At 42.5% G+C, this 25164-nt stretch overlaps 1 protein-coding gene across 1 annotated transcript in view; it reads left to right on the top strand.

Annotated features, from left to right (window-relative positions):
* The window catches only part of SYN3 (synapsin III), a 189038-nt gene extending 164186 nt beyond the window's left edge, over nt 1-24852 (top strand). Inside the window, exons 9-14 of the mRNA XM_021553949.3 lie at nt 3377-3451; nt 6777-6879; nt 12425-12559; nt 17429-17513; nt 18929-19226; nt 20694-24852. Of these exons, the coding sequence (XP_021409624.3) occupies nt 3377-3451; nt 6777-6879; nt 12425-12559; nt 17429-17513; nt 18929-19226; nt 20694-20826 (829 nt within the window). The 3' untranslated portion in view covers nt 20827-24852. The remainder of the gene's footprint in view (nt 1-3376; nt 3452-6776; nt 6880-12424; nt 12560-17428; nt 17514-18928; nt 19227-20693) is intronic.
* Nucleotides 24853-25164: the final 312 nt, after the last annotated feature.

Below are 25164 nucleotides of genomic sequence, written 5' to 3'. Positions count from 1 at the left end.
CCATTAGTCATGCTAGCAAATCTCAGCCTTAAAGGCAATTCCAGCATCTGCAGTAGCGTCATACTAAGTGACTTGCTTTGATCTGTGAGCCATGGAATCCAGTAATTTTATACATTCACCCACACATATAGACTTTAAAAACCCTTTTCTTTTGAGAAAAAAACTGCACTAAAATTCTCCAGAATATGTTTACTTTGCACCAAGCATCTGCCAGAGGGAGGATACTGCAGGGTGAGTCATGCATTCCTCCCTGCCCCAGATGTTCAATGCACTTCCTTCCAGCCCATGGCCCAAGGCTTCAGTTCAGTTTCCCAGTTCAGCTTCAGTGCAGTGACTCCAGATTTACACTGCTAACAAACTACAACTTTGTCCATGCCTTGAACCAGTCTGAAAACAGCAGATAAGCAGCACATGATACGTGCCTAAAATTCCACCAAGTGTATTTGACTGCCATTGTAATACTGGTTAAGAGAAAACATGAAAACTGTTCATGTTACAGGGGAAATGGGGGCAGAAATTATGCTTCCACACTCATCCCATCATCCCAACTGGAGGCAAACAACAGGATCATGTCCAATTTAGACTCATTAAATGTTGCTCACTTTGAATTAAGCCAGCAGCTACTGGCTTTCAGACATGGGCTATTCTTGCCACCAGCTCTTAGTAAGAGGGTAATACCCTTCCTCTGTAGTTTCATGAGTGAGATTTCTGACTTGTCATTTCCAATGCAGTTCAATGTGCTCTGTAGGGGATACCACATCAACCATGTCTAAACTAGAGCTACTCACAGACTGAGATAGGACACCAAGAGCTCTTGATCTGCTCATTTTTCCACTTCTAAAGAATGCTGAAAGTGTTGTGGTCACAAATCTGCTTAAGCAACTGATCTCTAAAAGTTTGGGGTCCTTCTCTTTATGATACTGACTGTACACTGTGTGGCCCCTGATGTTTAGGGGTGGGAAGCCTTTCAGTCCCTAAGAGAAATGGGGCTGGGAGCAGAACATCCTTAGCAAACTTTTTTTGTCTTAAGTCTCCTTTTTCATTTCATACAATGCAAAAAAGAAAATCTAAAAGAAGCAGTATGAGGAGCAGTTGGAGCACTTGGTCTATTTAGCTTAGAGAACAGGAGACTGAGGGGAGGCCTCATCACAGTCTACAACTTCCTCAGAAGGGGAAGAGGAGGGGCAGGCACTGATCTCTCCTCTCTGGTGACAAGTGACAGGACCCAAGGGAATGGTCTAAAGTTGTGTCAGGTGAGGTGTAGTTTGGAATCAGGAAAAGGTTCTTCCTAGAGGGAGTTTGGGCACTGGAACAGCTCCCCAGGGAAGCAGTCACAGCACCACATCTGACAGAGTGCCATAAGCATTTGGACAATGCTCTCAGGCACATGGTGTGACTCTTGGGGATGGTGATGTGCAGGGCCAGGAGTTGGGCTCGATGATCCTTTTGAGTCTCTTCCAACTGAGAATATGCAGTGATTCTGTGATTCTGTAAGTTTGGGGGCACAGCTGACAGCTGAACTCCTCAAACTTGCTTGGAAGAGAGTAATCTTGACACAGACTGTGGTGCAGGGTTTGGTGTCTGATCCAGTGGGCTTCAAATAAAACTCTTCTATTTCAAAATAGCAAAGTTCCCTAACAGGAATGTTAGGAATACAGCAGAGAGAGATATTTTAAATCTTATGTCCAAAACTGGCTCAAGATGGATAGGTATAAACAAGTCCAACAAATTAGCCCAATGGCTCAAGCAGAGTTCTTATTTTGGGAGCTTTCCCGTGTCAAATTTCCTTGTAAAACTGTCAAACTGTGGTTTAATTTTCTTAGGGACAACACAGCTGCTTACATTTAGTATGCCAGGTACATTTTCTAAACACCGATGTCAAATCATCTTGTCGCTAATGAGACTCTAGGAGTTCCCACCAGTACTAATTGGATTTTGAAAGACCTCTGCCACTGCAGGGCAATTTTCTGTTAAAAATAAATGATAGCAAAGAGTGGTTCTTCCCATTGCAGAACTGAAAAATAAAATCCTAAGAATGTTTCTCAAAAGAGAAAGAAAGGCTGAGGACTGAACACTGACCTTACAGGCCATCAAAGGGCTCATGACAGTCCAAGCTTGGGGAGGAATACATTCTTTTGCTTAGGAAGTAGGGCAGCAAAATGGATGCTGGGTGAAGGCAACAGGCCCAAAAGTGAACTATATGAAAACACAATTATTTCACACATGCTCCTTGGCTCCCCCAGTCCACTCCATTAAACATGGTCACAAAGATCATTTCAATTTCACAGCAACTAAACATACTAGTTTGGAGGAGAATTGGGAAAAGCACTCCAGGGTGTCTCTCACAAGAGTAAAGGGGAGCCTTAGGTAGTCAGCTATAATGATTCAAGTTTATAGTGTAGCAGGACATCAGTATTACCACTGCTGAATTTTGCATAATCAGTGTCTTTTGTATGTGTTGCTGAAAATGTGAGAGAACTGCTAGCAAGGGCTCCCACAACCTCATATTGAAGTGTTGGATCACACCTCATACTCCCCTCATAAATCTCTTTCAGCGTGAAGAGGCTTCCTGGTTGTATCCTGTCAGCTTGTTGACTTGTCCTGGCTTGTACACTATGGAAGGGTTATCTGGAGTGTTGTCAGAGCAGGCTGTCCAATGTCTGCCTTGGGCCCAAGGTGAAGAAAAGGAAAATTTTCACCACTGACACTGATGGTGAAACCAGGAATTTTCTAGCAACAGTACCTCTTTTGGAAAATAAGTATCAGTTGCAGCCAATGAAACTCCAAAGATCTTGGAATAAGAAATTCTCCAAGTCCTAACCCAGTGAGCCACCATGAAAAGTCAATGAAAAGTCAATATGATAATATATTTTATGACATCAGTACCACTGAAATCAAATTAAAGTTGACACAGAAGTACAACTGAAATCAAATTCAGGTAGACCCAGAATGTCAGAACTGATATTCTGTGAAGCTGCTCTGCAAATATTTGCTTGGAGAGCTTCTGTTCCATGGATGGAGGATGCTACCCATTGCAGAACATAAGAGCGATTATCCTAGAGATCTTTTAAACACCTTTCAGCTCCCCTAGGTCTAATGTATAAAGAAAGGAAGTACTCACAGAGCCTGATGTGTGCTCAAGATTCCTTAGAGGTTTCTCTGCCTAAAATCCTCAGTCAGTTTTTCATGAGTCTGAACAACATATCCTGTATGGAGTGTTGTTCAGGAAGGATTTGGAAAGGCTTCTGGGAGGAAGAACCTCACCTCATCCCCTCCTGTACAAGCACAGAGTCAAGAATGAGGACTACATTATGCAGGAGGATGGGTCAGGAGTCTATTTTCACGTTCAGGTTATGTTTTTGGTTTGTTTTCCTAGGAGGACTTCCATCTCTGGAAACTGGAAGGCAAACACAGGTTCTGCGATGCTGGAACAGATTGCAATGACAGAGAGGTAAGGAAGAGGGTTTCAAGACAGTATGAGTTATTCTTGGGTTAGAAGGGAGGAATTGTATTTCTGACTTTGGTTAATTAAGAGAACTGGTAAGAGAGGTCTCTTGAGAGGCTGAATAAAGACTTTAAAAGACCGAGTGTTTTCTTAAAAAAACACTAAGGACACAAAGGCAAACTGTCCTGTTTTGAAGAACAGACTGAAAGTACAGCTAGAAACTAACATTGCTAAATCATTAGATCTTTAGTGAATGCAACCACAGGAAACAAGACCAGCATGCTAGGTCAAGCGTACCAGTACAAACATGTAGGGATAAAATCAGAAAGGTCAAAGCACAAAACACAAAGTAACATTACTTTGTATAAGTATATTACTAATGAGAGGCAGAAAAAGAGTTTTTCTTCTGCTTAACAGAGGAAAAAACTGTTGGTTGGAGTGCTGAAAGCACATTTTTGCTTTAGTCTCACAAAAGTGGTCACTGTCTTAAGCTAAGGTCTTCTCACTGTTGAATAGAGCAGAAAGAATTCCCTCATGCATCTTACAGACTAAAATTTGCAAATGTTACTTCCATGTATTCAAATCACTGTGATATTTGCTAATACTGCAACTGCCTGACACTGTGGACTCATGGCAACATGCTTTGCTGTAACTCCTATCCTGCAGAACTAACACATCTTCTCATCACTTTTCTCCATCCCATCTAAGTAGATTTATAGAATCCATAGATTACATGTAGGAATTCATTCTTAGTGAATTCAAGATTTTTTCAGATTATACCTCCAGTTTTGTCAGGTTCATGATTAATTCTGATTCCGTCCAGTTTTGGCCACCACAATTGAAGAGAAATAGCAAGGAGCTGGAGAAAGTCCAAAGGACAATAAAAGAAACATTTTAGGAAAAAACCTAATGAGCTGTTGAGAAAAACTTGCAACAATTCTATGTAGATCTATGTAGTTTTCTACCTTTTTCAGTTAGCAGACCACTGATATTTTTCCAGTAGGGGTGTAGACTACCCTGCCTGCAGTGCAGAGGTTCATTCTCCTTCATTAACTGTTATAGACCTGGAAGAAGTTGCCCACAAGCTGAACACCTCTTCATCCTAAAGATGAAAAAACCAAAAGAACCATAGGGTCTTTAAATATATGAAAGCCTGTTAATAGGCATTTCTCACTACTTACAAGTATAATACTGTAATAAATAAATTATAGCTTAAAAGGTTCCTTTGAACATTTCCTATATTTTCTTAAAGTAAGCTTAGCATATCACAGAAATCAATGCTTTGAAGGGGATGGCAATCTCTGTCCTCTTTCAGACCAGATTAAAAATATGTCTGCTCTTGGGAGCACGAGAGCTTTGCAGGCAACCATCGAAGGTCCCTTCTGCACTTTTAGTTCTGTGAAACAGGGAAGCAAAGCCCCAAATCAGATGCTGAAGGTGACTCTGCAAGACCCTAATAGTACTGTGGGAAGTGGACACGATGATGCATCCAGGCTGTTTACAACACAGCTGAAGCTAGACACATGAAGGGTAGACATTACCTTATTGCACTGTTGTAAGACTAAAACCCAGATTCCTGCCAGAATACAACACTGCATTTTGAAGGTTTGTTTTGTAATTTGTACCACAATTAAGCACTCCAGCCTTATTCAGCCACAAATGCAACAAACCCTGTTGAAATCTGTGAGTTGCCAGTGCATTAAACAAGGCAGGAATGTACTCAAATGCTCTGGTGAGTAGGATCAACCTGAAATACCTACTGTATGAACATAAGTACAAAGGATTGAAATGTTTAGGTAATGCAGAAATGACAATAAATCCTCCGAAAATGCAACATCTGGTGCATGTGCATAAATATGCTCTTCTTCCCTAAAATACTCCTATTACATCCCAGTGGCCATGATGCTCCCAGTGCTCACCTATGGCCAATAAACATTGAAGATGTGTAGCCATAAGACTCTCTGGCATAATCTACAATTCCCTGAGTCTGGCTGCTGAGCCCAGGCACCTAGAGATGTTCTTCAGGAAGAGAGGTGGTTCCCACAATGGTGTCCCTGGATGCAGGGCCACAGCAGTGCAGTGTTCTCTCTGCCTCCTGCCTGACTCATGCAGTCCATAATTCTCCTCCTCCTTATGCTACTGACTCCCCCTCATACACTGTCTTCCTTGGGAGTCCAGGGTGAGCACACTTGGTCTCCTCATTAAGGATAAAAGAGCACCAGTAGTCATATAAGCCATAATTTTTCTTCTTCCCAGAGACACTGTGTTCGCACAAGTTCATCATTATATTGTCAAGCTATGGGGACTCTGGCTGCTTCAAGGACATAAATTTGTTCTTTAGCCAGAACAGCTCTTTCCCCAGTCCCTGTAGGGTCTGCAAAATGTCAGTGTTTTCATGAGACTGTGGCCTTCTCTCCCCTCTCTGTATCATGTCATAGTCCTGCTTACAGATCTGCTGTTCTGAGATTATTATTTTTATTTAAATGGCCAGGACCACAGCACAGCTGCACAGGAAATAAAATCAGGCTGCCTCATTCCCTCCTCATTTGCACAGTGGGGGGATGTGGTCCCCCCATAATATGCCTCTTGTCATTCTCGCTCCTCCTCTGATTCCAGGATAGCTAAGGGGCCACTAGCTCACATTCCCATTCTGGGATGGATAGGGAAAAGTACTGCAGCCTGAAGATCTCCCTCCAACAAATAGTGCCTGGTCCATGTGATGAAACTGCATGACTAGGAACAACACCCAAGGGGTAGAAGGAAGCAGGAGACTGTAAAAAGATAAAATTGAAAGTAAATTGTAAAATGTATGAGCTACTGCATTACAGATCAGAGAAGGGGTGGCTACTCCTTGCTAAATTCAACACTCATTTTCTAATCCTATTCCAGTCCCAATGTCCAGGACATCTTATCAGGAGAAAGCTGCCTGCATAATGGAGGGCTTTCAGGCAAAGCCAATACAAACGCTGAGGGGCCAATACTACTGGGAGATTAAATTAGCTAAATATTTATAGCTTGGCCGAATGACAACCAACTGGAGATCTGATGTAAATACCAAGGAAGGAAAGAAACATTTTAAGGTGGCTTGAGGGCAGGATTGAATCAATCCAAAATGAAGGGAAACTTTAAGCAAGATTCTTTTTTTTACTCCATCTCCTGTGAGTGGGAGTCAAGAAAGAGAGTCAAGGACCCACCAAAACACATGAAGGACACCTTGTAATAAGGGCTCCCAAATCACTTTGTGTTCCTCTGGGCCCCAGGGTGGGTGGCTGGTTTTGGTGGACTACCCAAGGACAGTTAATCCTAGGCCATGTTCTCGTGGTTTCTGCAGGTACCGACTCTGGGCAGATGCCTGCTCAGAAATGTTTGGAGGTCTGGATATCTGCGCTGTCAAAGCTGTCCACAGCAAAGATGGAAAAGACTATATCATTGAGGTGAGAGCACAGGCAACCTGAATGTGGGTCTCCTTTGGGAAGCGTAGCTGCAAGCACTCTGCCTTGGAGTTCACATGCGCCAATGCTCACCAACCCTGCGTGCTGCTGCGGTGTCTGCCCCTCCGTGCCCACCTGCATCCTCAGGCCATGGCCCACTGATGTGCTAGGAGCTGATTCAGAGCCCCAGCCAAACTAGCAGATACACAACAAGGTGTCAGGGAAAGTGCCTTCCTTTCTCAGTGTGGACCGTGAAAGGAAGTGGAGAGCCACAGAGTGTTTGGCCACCTCAGCTTTTCAGAAGATGATTCAGTTCATTAAAAATCTCAGCTTCTCTCTGAATGAACCTTTATTTGATCACTTTAAAGGGGACATCCGAACAAAAATACTAGTTGCACCTTATTTAAAAGAGGAAAATAAAAGGTGAGAGTGTAGCAAAATATTCACAAGCAACAGGAGCATCTTGATAGAACAAAAAAAGAAAGGTGTATTTTCTAAAATCTTTGCGTAGACAGCGTTCCCTACAGTAAGAGGCCACAAAGTTAATGAGTACATTTTGTGCATTTTGAATACATTTTGTATTCAGGGCTGGACAGACTGTGGCTTTGAGAGCTAAAGCTCAATGTGCTCCTTCCCAGGCCAGGAGGCAGATATGGAGGTGGGGTAAATAGCACACTCAGATCATCCTAACAGGGCAGAGAAGGAAAAGCTGGCCAGAAAATCAAAGTGGGAAACTGAAGAGATGCCCTGGAGGAGAGACAATCCAGCAAGTAAGCAAGTGCCTCTGTCAGTATGTGGCTTGAGGAGACACAACATCTGACCTGCTGTAAACCCCACCAACACAGGCCAGCTGAGGAAGACAGCAGAGCCAGCCTATTGGCTCCATGCAGGGGTGCTGACACACTGGAAAGCTATGTGTGGGAGAGCAGTCCCACCCGCTGAGCGCTGGGATGCTGATGAGAACCACATGAGCCCTCCAGTGACTGCGCATTCCTGCATTATGTATCTGCTCTCCCCAGGGAGAGGAGCAGTGACCTGTCAAAGGCCATGTGACAGAAGCGTGCTGCCAGCAACCAAACACTGGCAAGCCTCTCTCTTTTCCTGAATTGATGGGGCCAGGGCTAATGGGTCTGCTCCCGTATGCAATTCATCAGCACCTAGAGGAGCATCCCCTAGAGCAGACTGTTTCCCTGCTGTGCACTTTTAAATCTCTATGCCCCTGCAGCTGGGAAAGAAGGAGGAAGAAAGCAGCCTTGCTAGAGACAACTGTAAGGACATTTGGATTGTGTCCATACATGGTTAGACGTGATATGTGGTTTTCATATCCCTACATATATTCTTGCACATAAGCCTATGTACGTGCACACTCTGCTAGTTCTGGGCTTAAAGATTATATGGCTCTGTCTGGATATGCCTCTGGGTTTTCACATCTGCCACTGTATGTGACTGACTGGTGAGAAGCACATCCGTACCCTAACAGCCAACATCAGCTCGCACACAGAGAAATGCACGTTCATGCTCCTCTCTCTGTGGCCAAGGTAAGCAGCAATGCATCTAATACAACACAAATGAGAAGAAACACAATATTGCTTCAGATGGGTCATGCTGAATTATCCCAGTGGAGAACCTGATTGAGTGGACCTGATATACCAACATCTAGCAGGCATTCAGATGCCAGGCTGATAGATGTTGTTGGGAAAGGAGTAGAATAGTGCAATATAAGGGCCAGAACAAAGACAAACAGGTACCTTTTTATGCAGATCTGAGGAAGATGTTGACAAGTAATTAATTGCCACCAGCCAACTTCCTGGGGTACTTTTCTTGGTCTGAAACTGATCCCTTGTTTTGCTTTTTTCTTTTGATAGTGGGAGAAAAAAGTAACTTGACAGAGTGACAGTTGTATTTTCTTGGTAAGAAGGAACAGTGTGATGTGACACTTTACAAGAAAGCACGCCTAAATGGACTGAACAAACAAGGAATTTGCACAATGCAGTTTCAGACAGTAATTAATTTTCACAAAGTAGTTCTTCAGGACAGATTCACAGAGGTAGTGATGGGCAGTTCTAGAACTGAGATTTATCACAGTGGTTTGTAGCAAACAAAATAAGATTAAGGCAAATGAGTTATCAACAGCACAAGAGTAATCTTGCACAAATGGTACTTTTCACCTTCTTTTCTTTTCCCATGACAAACAGCAGAATCTGTTACATTTCTCCCTTCAGAGCATTAGCAACCTAGGGTACCATTTTCATGCCTCCTATTGAAAGAGATTGTGAATTTAACAGTAAATGCTGGTAATTATTTTTTCCTCTCCTTTAAAGAACTTTATCAGCAACATGTATGGTTTCATTATCTTCCTTCTCCTTTTTTTTTTTTTTGGTAATCTAGCCAATTTCCACATCTCTGCTAAGATGAAATATATGAAGATAGCAAAGGTCAAGCAAAATAGTCCATGTGATTTATTCTTCCTCTTGGAAGAATAAGATAAGCCTTGACTGCCATCCAGCTAAGCTATGTTACTAGACATGCTCCTTGCTGCCCTGCAAGGAGCCCTGCTCAACCCTTCAGCATTGCCTGTCATTTGTTTTGATATGTCCAATCACTGATTTCCTTCCTTCCTTCCTTCCTTCCTCCCTCCCTCCCTCCCTCCATCCCTCCCTCCCTCCATCCCTAGAAATCACCTAACACTCCACTCTTGCACATCAGAGTGTGAAAAAACAAGCCCAGGTTTCAGCATCAGATAGGCACAGAGGGAGAACCAGAACGATCTTTTCCTGACTCTCTTTGCCTGGGCACTTTTCCTTCACCCCTCATTCACCTTATCAGGAAGCAGCAGCTGCACCAGGAGCAGCCTCTGACCTTGGGCAGCTACAAAGGCTGGGTTCATATGTGCTGACATCTTCTTGCCTTGCCCTGCTTTTTTGTGATCACCCAGGAAGGGATGAGCGCAATCTGTCTGTAAATCACATATTCCTTTCAGCCAGTTGATTTATTCAGTATTAGCATTTGTATCTGCCCAGTTCCAGACCAATTCACCTTTCCTGGAGTACAGGCAAGGTGACATCTCATGATTCTTCTCAGTTCAGTGTCAACCAGTCAGAAATCACTGCCATTTTCAAAGACGTTCCCTTGTGCATGTGATTGTTCACTGCTGTATTTGCTGCCTCCCAAATCTCACATTCCCCTGCCAGATATGACACAACAGGGCAGCAGATACCCTCATCCCTGGTACATTTTCACTGGTTCAAGTGGAGCCTGCTCCAGGGTTCACTGCTCCAGGGCTCACTCCCCCTGGAGCCTTTGGTTTATAAAGCATCATCTTCCTCTTCAGCCACTGCAGCCACAGAAATAGGAAAAAGCAGTCCTTGAGATGGGGAAATCAGCTCTGGGGTTCTCAGCACAGGAAAAAAATTTACCTGTTTGGAGTAGATTTAGATGAGGGTCATGAAGATTACTAAAGTGCTGGAGAACCTCTCCTATGAAGACAGCTGTGGTTGTTCAGCCTGGAGGGGAAAAGGATCAGGTCTGATCTTATAGCATCTTCCAGTATGTAAAGGGGACCCATAAGAAAGGGACAAACCTTTTAGCAGGACAAATGATAATGATTTTAAACTAAAAGAGGGTACATTCAGACTACATATAAGGAAGAAATTTTTTACTGTGCAGACAGTGGTGGATGCCCCATCTGTGGAGACATTCAAGGTCAGGTTGGATGGGGCTCGAGAGGAATCTGATTTAGTTGAAGATGTCATTGCTCATAGCAGGGGTATTGGAATGGATGGCCTTTAAAGCTTTCTTCCAGCCCAAATCCTTCTAAAAAGCGGGGTTCGGGGTGTTTTGAGCAGAGCCGTGTCGCGGTGACTCCAGGGCGGGGAGCCGGGAGCGCGGCTCGCCCGACTCCAGGCAGGGTAAGGGCAGCATCCGATGGTCACACGGCATCATCTAGTGGCCACACGGGCCCCACGCACCGCACGGGAGACTGCTTCTCTCTCGGGAACTGCAATTGCCACATTTCCTTTAAAGATAGGAGCGGAGAGGAGGGAAACCGGCGCAGGGACCTGCTGGAGGTCCCCCAGGAGCCCCTGGCTAGTGAGACCCAGGTGGGAATTGGCCATGCCCTGACACTGTTAGGAAGTGTCATATTCCTCACCTCATTTCTCAACGGAAGAACAGCTAAGTGGATAGTGGAAGGAAAAGCCACCTTGTGTATTTAGCCAAACACTGACATATAATTTTCTAACCTTCTTCTTTTGTCCCCTGGGCCAAGTAGGACATGGGTATAAACATCAACCCCCTTTCCATGTGTACCTTAGTTAAAACTTTCTAGGTAGCTTTTCTAGTGTTCATAGAAGACACCTGTAGAATTTAAACAAAACCATTACTCTGCAAGGAAAGAGCAGAATATGAACTCAATGAACTCGCCTCACTGATTTCCTCTACTTTAAATCTAAAAAAAGAGGGTGCACAATTTTCCATTTCCCTCCAAGAGTGTACTCCTGTGGCCTTGCCAGGGTGGAGTGTACTTCCGACTGTTATCTGAGCATGAGTCAGTGCCTTTCTTGAGCAATTTAAACTTCAACTTTGCATTTCCAGGGATTTTAATGTTTTCTTTAAAAATAAAAGCAAAATAAAACAAACTCTTCCAACCCTGATATTTTGGTACTATTATATTTACTCCAGCTGAATCTTAACTTCATCAGAATACAGTTCTTCCTGTGGGATTTAGCTAATGTTTGCAAAACACTTGATTTATGATGAACTGTTGAAAATCATGTTCAGGGCTGCTATACAGCTGAGGGTCTGCTGTGCTTTCAGTATTATTGTTGTGAGACCACTTCTTACCTCAAAGACCCTTTGACAGTTTTCCTTCCCACATCCCCACAGTCTTGCTTCTCAGTTTTCCCCATTAGATTTCTAGAACTTGCTTAGGAAGCAGTTGTATCACAGCATTATCAAGAAGACAAACAGAGACCAAGTTTATTTTCCTGCATGTGGTGCCAGTTTGGTGACATCCTATTCATTACACATCTGTGGTGTTTATTTTCCCTCTCAGGGTGCAGTGCTTTGTGTTCATTAATCCCAAATGTTTCCTAGTTTCCTCCAGTCCCTGTTGCTCTCATCTCCTCAGGATTCAGTACATGTTGTTTCTTTTCTCCTGTGGCCCTTTAAGTTTAAATGTCACCCCCAAGTTCTGTGGGACAATGCCAGAGAGACCTTATCCTTTAGAGGCATCTCCTCAGGACATGTTAAGGAGAAAATTTGTATTCAGTCAATTTAGAAAGCTTCCAGCCACCATAAGTCTTGGCTTGGTTCCCAAGCTGTGAAGGGAAGGAAGATGGAGACTTTGGGGAAGTACATCTCCAAAAAACCCTGAGCAAAATCCCACACCTGGAAAAGTCAAGCATGTTTCAGCATGAGGAGAGTGGTGACTGTAGATATTGACAAAGATGTGCAGACACAAAACAGGTTAATGTAAGAAGTGAGTTGAAATAGGCATCTGCCAGCAGGAAACCACCTTACTAACTGTTGTTTTTGCCTCCTGTGGCAGGTGATGGACAGCTCAATGCCCCTGATTGGGGAGCACATAGAAGAGGACAGACAACTTATAGCTGATCTGGTTGTTTCCAAAATGACTCAGCTTGTCATCACTGCTGGATCTACACCGTCACCGCTGAGGCCATGGGTATGAGTGAACAGAGACCTTGTGACCAAGTTATTTCCCTAACCTCCTTTCTTTCTCCCTCCTTGCTGAGTGTGTCAGGCAGTCACACATCTCAGAGAATTGAACCGTCCCACATGGGAGTGTATTGGACAGACTGACTCCTGCTCTTCTAAAGGAGACTCACAGGCTCTTTGAAGAGGGTGCCCCTAAGGAACACATCTCTCTCCCTTACTCTTCTTTCAGATAAATATGACATCACACCAGTAGCATGTCCATGCATCTAGACATTCTGACTTGCTAAATTCATTGACTCACATTGAAGACAGGCATTTTTAGAGGTACTTCTAATACCCAGTTTCATTTCCATCTAACACCATCCCTCAGGATAGGTTTCATTCTGGTTTTCGCATCTCTGTTCTACTTTCAAGAACAGAAAGTGGGACTCTCCAGCAAGACTTGTTCCATTCCTTACTGCAATTTCTTCTTCAAAGCTGAACTTATATAAGAACCTGTTACTTTTGCATTTAAACTGTCCCCTTAGTTCTTCTTGTGTACATCTATTTTGAGTATCAAATGCATCTAATTTTACTGCCACATTTCCCAGAGGCAGTTAAATATAAATGAAACACCCCAGAACATAACCTGAGTACCCAGGTGTACTTGCTACATCTCTTTCAGTATAACAGAGAGCCAAGTGTGAAAGTTTGAGGACAACAAATTTGTACAACATTAGAGACAAGAGAGTAAAAAGTTGAGGGACAAAAGTGATTGCAACAAACTGGTACAATTTTCATTTCCACTTGAGACAAAAAAATGGGAGAAGGCACTTTATGGTGCTCTGGCTTTGTCATATGACAGTCCAGTCCTGCTAAGCCAGGACCCAGCATGAAGGGTATTTGGAGTAACTCCAAGTTTTAGCTAGAGTGAAGGAGTAAACATTTAATAGACACTGAAAATGCTTTGAGGCAGGGAAAGTGGTGCAGAAGAGAGAGCATTTACAAAGTGGAATCAAGAACTACCATTTGAAATAGTCAAGATATAGAGTGCATGAACTAAGAGCAAGGGGCAAGCCAACAGAAACTGAGAACATGGACAGATGCATCTGTTTTCCATGTCTGTAATATACTGGTACAGGATTGGATTGGATTACAGCAGACCTAAATTAAGGCCAAAACAAAACTGAAGCAAATATTGAAGGGATAGAGTGTCAAATAGAAGAGTCAAATAAGCAAAGGGGTTTCACTGGGGATAAAACCTAGAAATACCTGTATATGTAATCAAGAGAACTAAACACACAAACATGTTAACTAGAGTGTTTTACTAATAGAGAAAGAGCTTGGTGCCACAAACATCACAAAAAATGTACATGCTGCATCACTAATATAATGTTCTAACAGTTTGAAGTGTCCAGAGAGAAAGAATTAAATATGAGGCTAGTGAGATGCAGAACTAGACCTACAGATGAAAACTTCCACAGAAGCAATACAAAGAGCAATTCTGAATATAAAGACAGCAGTACTGAATACATAGAAATACGAATCCTTGGATAGCCTATGGGTATGAAGAGAATACCTATACTTATTATTGGACCTCTCTAAACTAGTCTCTGGATTGAGACAAACTGATAAATTATGAAACTGAGTGCACAGAATTGACAGAGATGGAAAAGGAACAAGTCACAACAATGTGAGACTTCAGCTATCAAGAAGCAAGTCAAATATCACAGGGGGACAGCAATTCAAAGGGAGGTAAAAACACCTTGACTTTGCCATAGGAAACATCCAGGTACAAAGTCAGATAGTGAGTGTGTACCATTAATGTCCAAGGTACAAATGTGGTATCAAAAAGTAAAGATATAACACAAGCATGAAAAAAGAATCAACTCCCTAGCAGCAAAACTGTATAGATGCTATTTGAGAGACCACTGGTTTCCAGAATGCATATATATGTTTCTGATCTGCTCCTGAACCAAGAATGTGAGAAATAAACTTGTAGAATTGAATGATAGAAAGGACATTTAAGACAATTGGGGAAAAAATATCTTTCAAATTTGGAAATCTGACATTTAAGATGACATTTATGTGGCATCCTACCAGTAATAAAAGAAAATGCAAAAGGAGCAGAAATTAATTTTGAGGAGCAGATAGAAGAAAGAATGAAAAAAGTTCTTTGAGTTCATCAGAACAATGGATCCCTACCAATTTGGAGACTCTATGGATCATCCAAAGTTTAGGGTGAAAAAGAAGACAACAGGGACAGCATTGTGACTCTAGTAAATGTAACTGCTGAAAGTGGGGAACTTTTTTACCTCATTATCATTTTTCCTGTTCAGAATGACACAGAATGGAACAAAACCAGTTATTAAATCAGTGATGACTGGTATTTTTAAAAAATTATTAAGCCCCAAACTCCAGATGGCCACATCCAATGAATTGAATTTGGGAAGTGACTAAGCTGCCAAAAAATCTGCAATATCATTAGAAATAGTTAATGCACCAGAGAACTGGTGTACAACTAATACAAAATATGTTGCTTGAAAGCTGTAAGAGTAATACAGAAAAATTGAGACAAATAAGTTATAGACTTTATGAATTATCTCAAGTGATAATTGAAAGAAGAATACAGAAGAAGAAATAAATCAGCAGAAACCACAGTTCAGGGCATTTACCACTTTTTTTTTTTTTTTTTTTTTTTTTTTTTTTTTTGTAAAGGAGAAGAAAAAATGTCCCATTAATTTCTTTTTGGTTATTTTCCTTTCATTTCACTGGGAATTCTTTCATTAAGTGGTAGCTAACAGGCAATCAGTCAGAATGATGTAGCTAGTCAAAAAGCTTTAGGCAAGGTAACAGATAAGCTATAAAAGAAAGCATGGAGGGGCTAAAAGGTAAAGTTTTATTGTGTAGCAGAAGCTGACCTCAGATATAGATGTTAGAGATTTTAATTCTTGCAAACAGCAGAGGGGATACTTCTAGGATACTGCACCTGGCCACGCTGATAAATGAGCCCAGGAGAGGATAAGATGTTAATGACAAGTTTGTTTTCATGCCTTCAACATGAAACCCTGTCCCATGGCTACACTGTGGTTCTGTTGTTGCCTCTCTGACCCACCACCAGAAGACCTTGAGCCGGCCCTCATCCCTTCACCTCTCAGCCTCAAAAACCTGTTTTGCCTTTATTTCTGAGATGCCTTGGGTGACTGTAGGGAGAGGCTGTCACGGTGAATATGAGATCCAATCCCTTTCTTTGCCTGATCTAATCAAGACATCTCACAGCATGAAAACAGGTAATTTCCATCAAAGCAAGGCAAGGTTTTGTTCCCAAGCTATGTAGGGCTAGAAGCCATGAATGGAAAATTACCAGATTGTCCTTCCCTGTCCATTTGCAAGTCCCAGATAAATAGTGCAAAAATGGACTGGCTACTTCATCACATTTATGTTAGTCAGTTGAAATAAATTTCAATGTTTCCAACTATGAAACATTTCTTCACATTTCCAGAATCACTTAGCTCATTCTCCTGATCTTTCAGGAGCCTTGAAGACCCTTTTATCATGATGTTCTGCATGTAAATAATCCAGCATGTACCAGCCTATCTGTCTCCAGCTTTTCTGGTTTTCATAAACAATTTTGTGCAATAGGCTTACTCAGACTTTTGTTAACTTTGGACCAGCCCTTTGTGCAGCAGCTCTGCATTGCTTAATCTGTTTATTAAAATATCTGTCAAAAAGACTAAACAGCAAGAGAGAAGAAAGAGCAGATGGCACCAAATTATTTGCATTAGTCAGGACCAGGGATGGCAGTGAAGAACATCTGACAGAGCTATATGTATGTTCAGTCACCACAACAGCAAATGAAACTGCATATGGAAGACTGAAGGATAAGCTAAGCTGGGGGTAGAGAGAGGGAGAGCATAAACAATGTGCAGAACTTTCAAGTGGCACCAGCCATTCCCTTGTGAAATACTTTGTCGCATACAGGCTAATGAAAACCATTGCTCAGCCTATGGTTGTGTTGACAAGGGAAAAGCAGGAAATTAGGATGCAGGAAAAATGAACTGGCAATGTATACAGAAAACTCAGATATTGCTTCATCTGGAAAAATGTAAGCAGACCCATCTCTGGCATCTGCAGGAGAAATTACAAAGCTGGGAAAGAGAAGCTGGTGATGAAAACAATTAGGGCCTTGGAAATATTCCCATGGAGGGACTGGAGGGATTCTAAAGTCTCTTGACTTTAGAAAGGAGGTAAATGAGAGAGGGCAGTGAAGGTTTGCAAAATAATGAATGGCCTAGCATGGGCAGGTGGTGAGAACTAGTCTCAAAACTCAGAACAAAGCAACAGAGATAAGAAATGGGAAAGACAATGAGGCTGAAGGTTGAGCAAGACTCAAAGGGTCTGGATGTAAATATCAAAAGAAAATATCTGAAACTGTTGCAAAAATTTTATGGAGCAGATAATAAGCTTCATGTTTCAGGGCTGAAGCTGGCCCATGCTTATTAGCAATCAAGAGGAGACCCCTTAGGGTACAGAGATGATTACTCCATAGACATTTCCATGGTTCATCTCTCCTTCCTTCAGAACATCTGGTGCTGGCAACTGTCCAAAATGGGAGATGGGACTAAGAGAACCCCTCAGGCTAGATACATTTGGTAATTCCTGATTGCCTAAAAAACATTCTAAATTTTAATGTCATTGTTATTCCCTGTGAGCAAACAACTTCTATGCTCTTTTTTACTCACCTCTCCATTTTAGTCCCATGAGATTTTACCAGCCAGATGCTGCATGTGTGTGAGTGTGTATTTAAGCAATACTTCATAACACTACAGTTCCTGTATTACCTCAGGGCTTCTCTTTTGGGACTCTGTATTAACTGGACTGGCTTTTTTCCCTCTAGCCTCCACAAGTTCAGCCTGTGTCAATGAAATCTCAGACTGGACCTCCGCTTGGACAACTGTCGCAACCACGGCCTCCTCCACAAGGTACAGTTCTCTGATTCCCATCTCAGTGATGTCTCTGAGTCCTATCAGTCTGCCTTCTAAATAAAATGTATCAGGATAAAGGTTTTGCTCATTTTCCAATTCACTGCTGAGCAGGCAGTAAATTCAGTGTACTATTAAAGCAGATACTGTCATATTCCACAGAAGTTCAGAAAGTGGGATGAAAATTTTATATAGATCCAGTTGATACCACTGGTAAATCTTGGCTCAGAAAAACAAGGCCACTTGAACTGGCACTGGAGCAGGATTCTGGCACAATGTATATAGTGTTCACACAAAGCTGTGCGGTTACAAGTGTTAAGAAATGATGAGAAGATGCTAGTGTTATCAGGCTTGGAACAGCATCAGTGTTGCAATGCCAGGATCCTTGATCATCTGTCCAGGAGTTCCCATGTCAGCAAGAGCAAAGCCTCAGTTTCTCCTGACAGCAGAAGCAGGTTTGACTTATGTGGCTTGGTCAGAACAAGAGGTTTGGCCTATTGTCCTGATGTACACTGGGGTGATGAAGCACAGGGATGCCCCATGGGTAGCCAGATCACACCAACCACTCTTCACTTAACTCATTAGACCCTCATTTTTGCCACCTTCCCTTCCTTTCTCCATTTCATCTTTCTACCATATTAACACCCTCCTCTAATTACCTTTTCCTCATTGGTCACAGTTTTTGCTGCATCCAAAATTAAGCATTTATATGTAATCTTGGCATTCTATATTAGTGATACAAGCTGTTGGTCTTGCAGAATTCTACTCTCCATCTCTCTCCAGTACTCCCCTTCAATCTCTGTAAAACTTTTTCTCAAATAACTCCCCTGACCACCTGTGAAATCCAGCCAGACTTTACAACACTATCTGCAACTTTTGTCAGGTTCTCACAGTATTATCTGTCATGTCCAGCAATTTCTCATGTCATGCCCAATTGTTTTCTACATCCTCTTCAGTTCTGAGAGTTTGCTGCCAAAGCAACTGAAGGCAACTGGTGATGGTTCTGGAACAGAGGTATGGACTGTGATAGGATGGAATGTCTCACATCAAACTGCTGGGCCTGTGAAGGGGCTGATGACCCAAACAAGCAGGGTCAGCTTACATTTCCCACACAGTTGCTTCTCCAGTGACTCTTCCTTACCCAAGCAGGAAGGACTCACCAAGGATAAGAAACACCAGATGAGGAGAGTGGAGGGACTTCTTTAGTGCTGAAGAAGGTAGAGAAAAGGACAACTCTAGAGAGGAGGGCATGACATCAATTTTGGGCCTTAAGAGAGGATTTGCCATATTCTTCTTCATTAAGCTACTCTGAAGAGTCTCTCCTCTTAGCAAAACCCATCCTTCCATAGAGGTGTTCCACGCTTGTTTCCCACCACATGCATTTCCTCACGTTTGTGTCTATATGTCCCTCTCAGGTGGACCACGCCAGCCACAAGGATCTCAGCCTCCACGAACAAACGCGCCCCCACAGCAGCGGCTGTCTCCTCAAGGACAGCAGCCCCAGAGTCCCCAGTCCACTTCCCCTCAGCAGCAAAGGTCGCCTGGATCTCCACAGCAAGTCCGATCAGCAACCGGCTCCTCTCCAGTCCAGGCCTCCAAGACAGGCGCGTTCCCTCCGCAGCAGCCTCGGCCTCCTGCCCAAGGCCGGGCTCCCAGCCAGCCGAGCCCCACGGAAATGTCCAAGCAGCAAACCACCCCACACCCACACCTGAAGTAAGTCTCTGACAGACTCCTAGTATCTGTAGATATTAGAATAAGGCTGTCCAAAAAAATATCCTGAGATGACATGGAGAGTGTATCACCTGTTGTCAAGCAGCAGTCCCCAGGGACAGACCTGCACAACTGTGAGTGACTTCCGAGGTAAATGTGAATCCCTTGCTGTAACAGTGCACCAGTGACCTGTCGTCAGGAAGAACCTGTTGTATTTGATATCACAAAGATTTCAGACTTTTCCTCTTGTTCATGTGATCAGTGTTCATCATGTGTTCTACCCTGGCCATATCAACACAGCCTCCACCTTCCCAGCAGGGTGTATAATCCTCACAGGCTGAAAACAGCACAATGTTATCCAGAAAGCTCACCAGGAGTTATTCCTTCACTATTTCCTAAGTGCAGGAGCCACAAAGGTACTTTTTGCATTTGGTAGCAAAAAGGCAGGGGGAATACAGGGAAGTAGCTGTATTCATGTATATAAAATTCCAGATGGTGACTGTATGTAGAAGCACTCTTCTGGAGCAGAGCACACTGCTGATCTATTGTGGATCTTTGGAAGCAGCTTTTGCTGTCACTCTTTGTGGAGAATATCTAGCTGGCACTATGGCAGGAAAACTGACTAAAAGAAGGTCTGCTGCTGACAAGAAGTTAACACAAGCAAATTGGTATGGACAGGCCAGAATAAAACACAGACTAGGAATAAGAAGACAATTTCTGAGAAGCAGAGAAGTGATCATGTTTATCTTAGCAAGGCAAACTAAGAGGTGTTCTTAAGGATCAAAATGTTGGTCCTAAGGATGCAGTCACCACACTATACGTATTTCAGATACTTTTTCCAGTCTCGTTTTGTGCTGGATATCTATTACTGATCAGAAGAAACTAAGCATGATAGTAGGGAAAATTGGGACATTTACTTCAACAGCACATCCTGATCTGAACTTGACCACTAGCAGATACACAGTCAGCAGGAGCAGTGTGGTCAACCCAAAGACCTGCATTACAGAGTTGACAGTCAGAGCAGACAGGATGGGAAGGGTGGGAAACAGTACACATTGCAGGGGATCTGTATACTAACCGACCAGCTTCTGGGGCTCTCACAGCTGAAAGGCCAAGCCCATCATTCCTGGTAAGGCTGATAAAAGATAGGTGACCCCTAATATTAATCTCTTCTTCTGTATTAGTAGTGAAATTACTTCTGGGTTTCTCACAACAGCCTCACCAAATGGCAACTGCATACTTCTAGTTAGATGTTTTCATCAACACTTACCAGTTTGGACTGAGCCACTTGCCCATGCCTCATTCTGTCCCACCTCCCCCACTTCTGGATGTCTTAGCACATGGTCATTTTCCATGTCAGCCTATCCTTTTATCCTTGCATTTGTCTGTGTGATGAAACACAAAGCATGAGTAACCAGCTTTGAATTCCCACCTTCTCCTGTTGAGACTGAATTCTGTTTTCCCTTCCAGCAAATCGCAGTCCCTGACAAACAGCTTCAGCATATCTGAGTCATCTCAGCGAGGAAATGCCACTGAAGATGAAGCAAAAGCTGAGACCATCCGCAACTTGAGGAAATCATTTGCTAGCCTGTTTTCTGATTAACAGTCCTGCTGGATCTGTGCTTTTTTCAGCCCTCATTCTACATTATGTCATACCTGATGTCATCCTGGAATAACTTCAGTGAACCCAGCGATTTAAAACTAACACCTGGGTAAAGAGAATTTAGAAAACTACAGTTGTTTTAATACAGAGAAAATATTCAAATAACGGTCTGAAAAGTGACTGTATAAAAGTATCCCTATTTCATTGGGTTTTGTACATAATCAGAATCATATCTGTTCAAATTACTGAGTTGTAAAGCAAATTTTACTCTTGCTAACCCCTGTGGAGTCAACACAGTTATGACAGTGCAAACTAGGTTTTATTTTAATTTGTATATAGTCAACATAATTGCTAACTTCCAATTACTGAATTTTTGTTAAGATCAAGCTAAAAAAATTTAGGCTTCTTTCAGAAACACACATGCAAAGGCATGTGCAAACAGTCAAGAATAAGTATCCATTGACTGACAAAGTAAGCATGCTTGAGCATCCAGTGAACTGTGGAATTTCATTATAGCAACTTTATAAAAGGTCACTTTTCAGAGCAAAACTACATTCAAGATAAATATGGTACCAGGCATCACTATGCACCAAAGATCACAAAAGCAAGTCAGACAGATGTCTGCTGCTTTGTTCCAGATCACTCTGCTCATAGCAGATAAAACATCTCTGTTTCATGCCTTGCATTTATGTCCCCTGTGTGTGATTCCCAAGGCCCGAGAGAAAAATGTCATGTTCTAACCCTGTAGCCTTAGTTCAAAAATAACCTAAGAAATGGGTCTTCCACACAAAAAACTTCTTCCCCTGCCCCTGAAAACACCAGAGTTCACACTCACAGTTCACACAAATTCCAGACAAAACCCAGCTTAACTCCAAGCACTTTGGTGACTTGGTCACATCTGGCTGTGTATGTCCCTCAGGAACATGCTTAATTAATAGCAGATCTGATGAAGTGCACATAGTTGTGTGCTGAGTGTTCCATAATACTGAACGGACAGAGAGATGGAGTGTAATCCTGTCTCCTGCCTTGAATTCCCACTGACTTTGCTGGGGTGAATGCAAAATGAATGCAAGGTGACAAACTTGTAACAGAACTGGAAAATGATACTTCACAAATAAGATGACCTGGGTCCTTCCTGAGACACCAAGCCACAGGAGGGCATGTATGGGATTGTCCCAAGCAGTAACAATCAGTATTAGTTCTGACTATTCCCAAGAATTATTCTTCCAAAGAAGACAGAGATGGATCATTACTGGTGTGCTTTTCCTCTAATCCTGCAACACTGAAAGAAGCTGTGTCTGTGCACATATACTGGAACTGGGACATGACAAACCTCACACAAGCTGTGTTCGTGACTGAAAAATCTCACCCTAGGTAAATCCATGTATTTATAGCTATTCATACCAGCTGAGAGTCTACCCCTTGTACCCTGGGAGGTCTGTTTAGAACACACCTAATGTAGGTGCCAGTCCTCATCCCGCCACCTCAAGATGCAGCTTTGAGGCCAGACTTGGCTTTGTGCTTCCCTTGGCAACTTCACCATGCTGATACTTAGGAATGCCCAGGCAGGTCAGTAAGTCAAAAAAAATATTTGAGCCAAAGGCCCAGATATTTGCTGTCACTTAAATAAGGAGATCCCTAAAGCCGCAAAAGCAACAGCTGTATTAGCCATCTTGGATCTTATGATTCACTGGTGGGAATAAAGCCAAACAAGGAAATCCTTCCTGCATAGCACCTGTAATGAACATCTAAATCCAGTGAAGTCATCTGGACCTTGTATGACCTACCCCTGAGCAGCCCTTTGCACACATAATGGCAAGTAACAGCATAGCTTTTCCAGATTGGGAGTCCCTCAAGAGACTCATCTGCATCAATGATTTATACCTCAAGTTCAGTATTACAGAACCACATTATTCTCTGACAGTTTGTCTCTGCTTTGTTTTGTTTTCCTCAGCTCTTTGCTGTCCTTCAGGGTTTGATAAGCAGTTTACCATGTAGCATCATAAATATATGTCATCATCTGAGGAAAAAAAAAAACAGTCCTAGGAGCTGTTTTGTCTCTAGGAGCAATAAAAGAGTGAGAAATGGCCTTGAGCAAGCAGTGTCCCACTGGCAAGAGAAGCAGATTAACAGGCTTCACTATATGGGGAAGAGGATTTCCTTCTGTAACACTTCCCTCAGCATGGTTTATGCCTTTCCCTTCTGAATGGTCACCAGAGATGCAGAGACAGAAATTAAAGCTTACTGCAAGAATCCTCAATTGCTTTATCCCCTGAAACTCCATGATTCCCTCACCAATAGAACATGTACAAAAAAGGAATGGTGACTAGTATGACATGGCCCCATAAATCAACAGCAGCTCATCACTGAAAGTGCAACAGCTGGGTCATTTGCTGAGGCTGCATTTGAACACAGCAGGACTGTCCTCTGACAGACCACAGGAACAGCACTGTCAGCTTTCATACCCAGCAGTGACTCAATCTCTTCATTTGCCTACTGCTCCCAGCTGTCACCTTTCATGGGACAAGCAAACAGAATTGCATCTCACCACCTAGCTTCAAGTTGCAACATCAAGTCCAAACAACAGGCACTCTCAGCTTAGTTAGTCTATGGTTCCTGAAAAAACACCTTCAGTTCTATTCACAGAAGTGCTTTAAAACACTTAGTTGATTTCTAAAGTTAGAATGATGAAAGTCTGTTGTGTCTTGTAACTGTCCCAACAGAACACTTCCAGTCTACAGTTACAATGCTCACATACTGTGGCTAGCAGAAACCACAGATGCATTACCCCTTCAAGTTATCACTTTTGATGCTGGCTTTCTGCTCCAAAATCCTTACAACTCTAGAAAAAAAGGAAAGGGAATACAAGGGGCATTCTTCTTCTATATGAATGGGAAACTAAAGTACACCCCAAGAGGCATTTAGGTATCTAAATACAATAGCAGGGACAGTAAGAAAACAACAGAAAAACTGGTAAAAAGAAGCTACATTTATATCACAAAGGCATGCAAGCCCCACTGCACACCTTGGGATTTTTCTCACACAGATGTGAACACTGAGCACCTGGTCAAAGCTTCTTTTCACAAAATCATAAGGTTGGAAGAGACCTCTAAGATCATCAAGTCCAACCTATGCCCTAGCACCTCAATTAGACTATAGCACCAAGTGCCATGTCCAGTCTTTTTTTTAAACACATCCAGAGATGATGATTCTACCACCTCCCCGGGAAGACAATTCCAGTACTTTATTATTTTTTTGGTGAAAAGTATTTTCCCAATATCCAACCTATACCTTCCCTGATGTAGCTTGAGACTGTCCTCTTGTTCTATCAGTTGCTGCCCGGTGGAAGAGACCAACCCCCACCTGTCTACAACCTCCCTTCAGGAAGTTGTAGAAAGCAATAAAATATTTTGTCCTTTTCTTTAAGTTTCACCACATAGAAGCCAGGAAACATGAGTAGGTTTGCGTGTTTGGGTCCAGCCCAAGAAGTAGCTGGGACACAGCTATGACACCCAACCATTTCCACCACCTGGAAAGTTTACATTTTGCTGTTTAGCTACAAACTGAAGAAAACCTTGACTTTCTTGTCATAGCTAGGTGTGGTATTTCAAGCAGAATGAACACATATCCCCAGGCAAGCTAAGGTCCAGCAGAACAGCAGTCCTGCTTACAAAATACCACTTGTAAATGCAGTAGTATTTTACAGTCTTCCACTCATCATAAGCAGGTACACAAGACCTTACACCTTGTGTATGGCTCAGTTGCTTCATCTGGTTGGCTTAAAGTTTCATGAATTAGGTAAAATAATACACAGAAAAGGCAAGGATAATAGTTCCTTATTTCCAAGTGACTCAGTAACAACCTTTACAGTGCTAGATACTGATGAATAGTACAGATAAGGAATGCTCATCTTAAGGCATTTCATATTTTGTGATTTCTCTTTTATCACTTGCAACAACAGCAATGATACGCACACTTGACTTAGGAGTTCACAAATAAAAAAAGCAAGCAGCTTGTTTTCAAGTATTTCCTCTATTTTGTCTTCTAATTTTATGCTGTTGGTTCTAAGATACTCACTTTATACCCTGTTATATGAGTAACAGGAACTCCTCTTTAAGGAACTTTACAGTTCCAACTAAGTCAGGTTTCCTAATCTTCAGTTCACAAGACCTTTACTACAATGTAAGGGACAACAAAAAAAAGGGAAGGAATATCTTCAGGTCACTTAGTGGTGTATGTATAAAAGGGCTGAGTTCATTACTTCAAAAACAAACATTTCAATGACAAAATCCAGGATAAACTGAACCTCTGGCATCAGCCTAGCAGAAGTATGACTTC

This window comes from Lonchura striata, chromosome 1A (assembly GCF_050655825.1).
Source record: "Lonchura striata isolate lonStrDom1 chromosome 1A, ASM5065582v1, whole genome shotgun sequence".
Taxonomy (NCBI): Eukaryota; Metazoa; Chordata; class Aves; order Passeriformes; family Estrildidae; genus Lonchura; species Lonchura striata.
The sequence above is the reverse complement of the archived record's forward strand: the minus strand, read 5'-3'. Positions and strand labels throughout refer to the sequence as shown.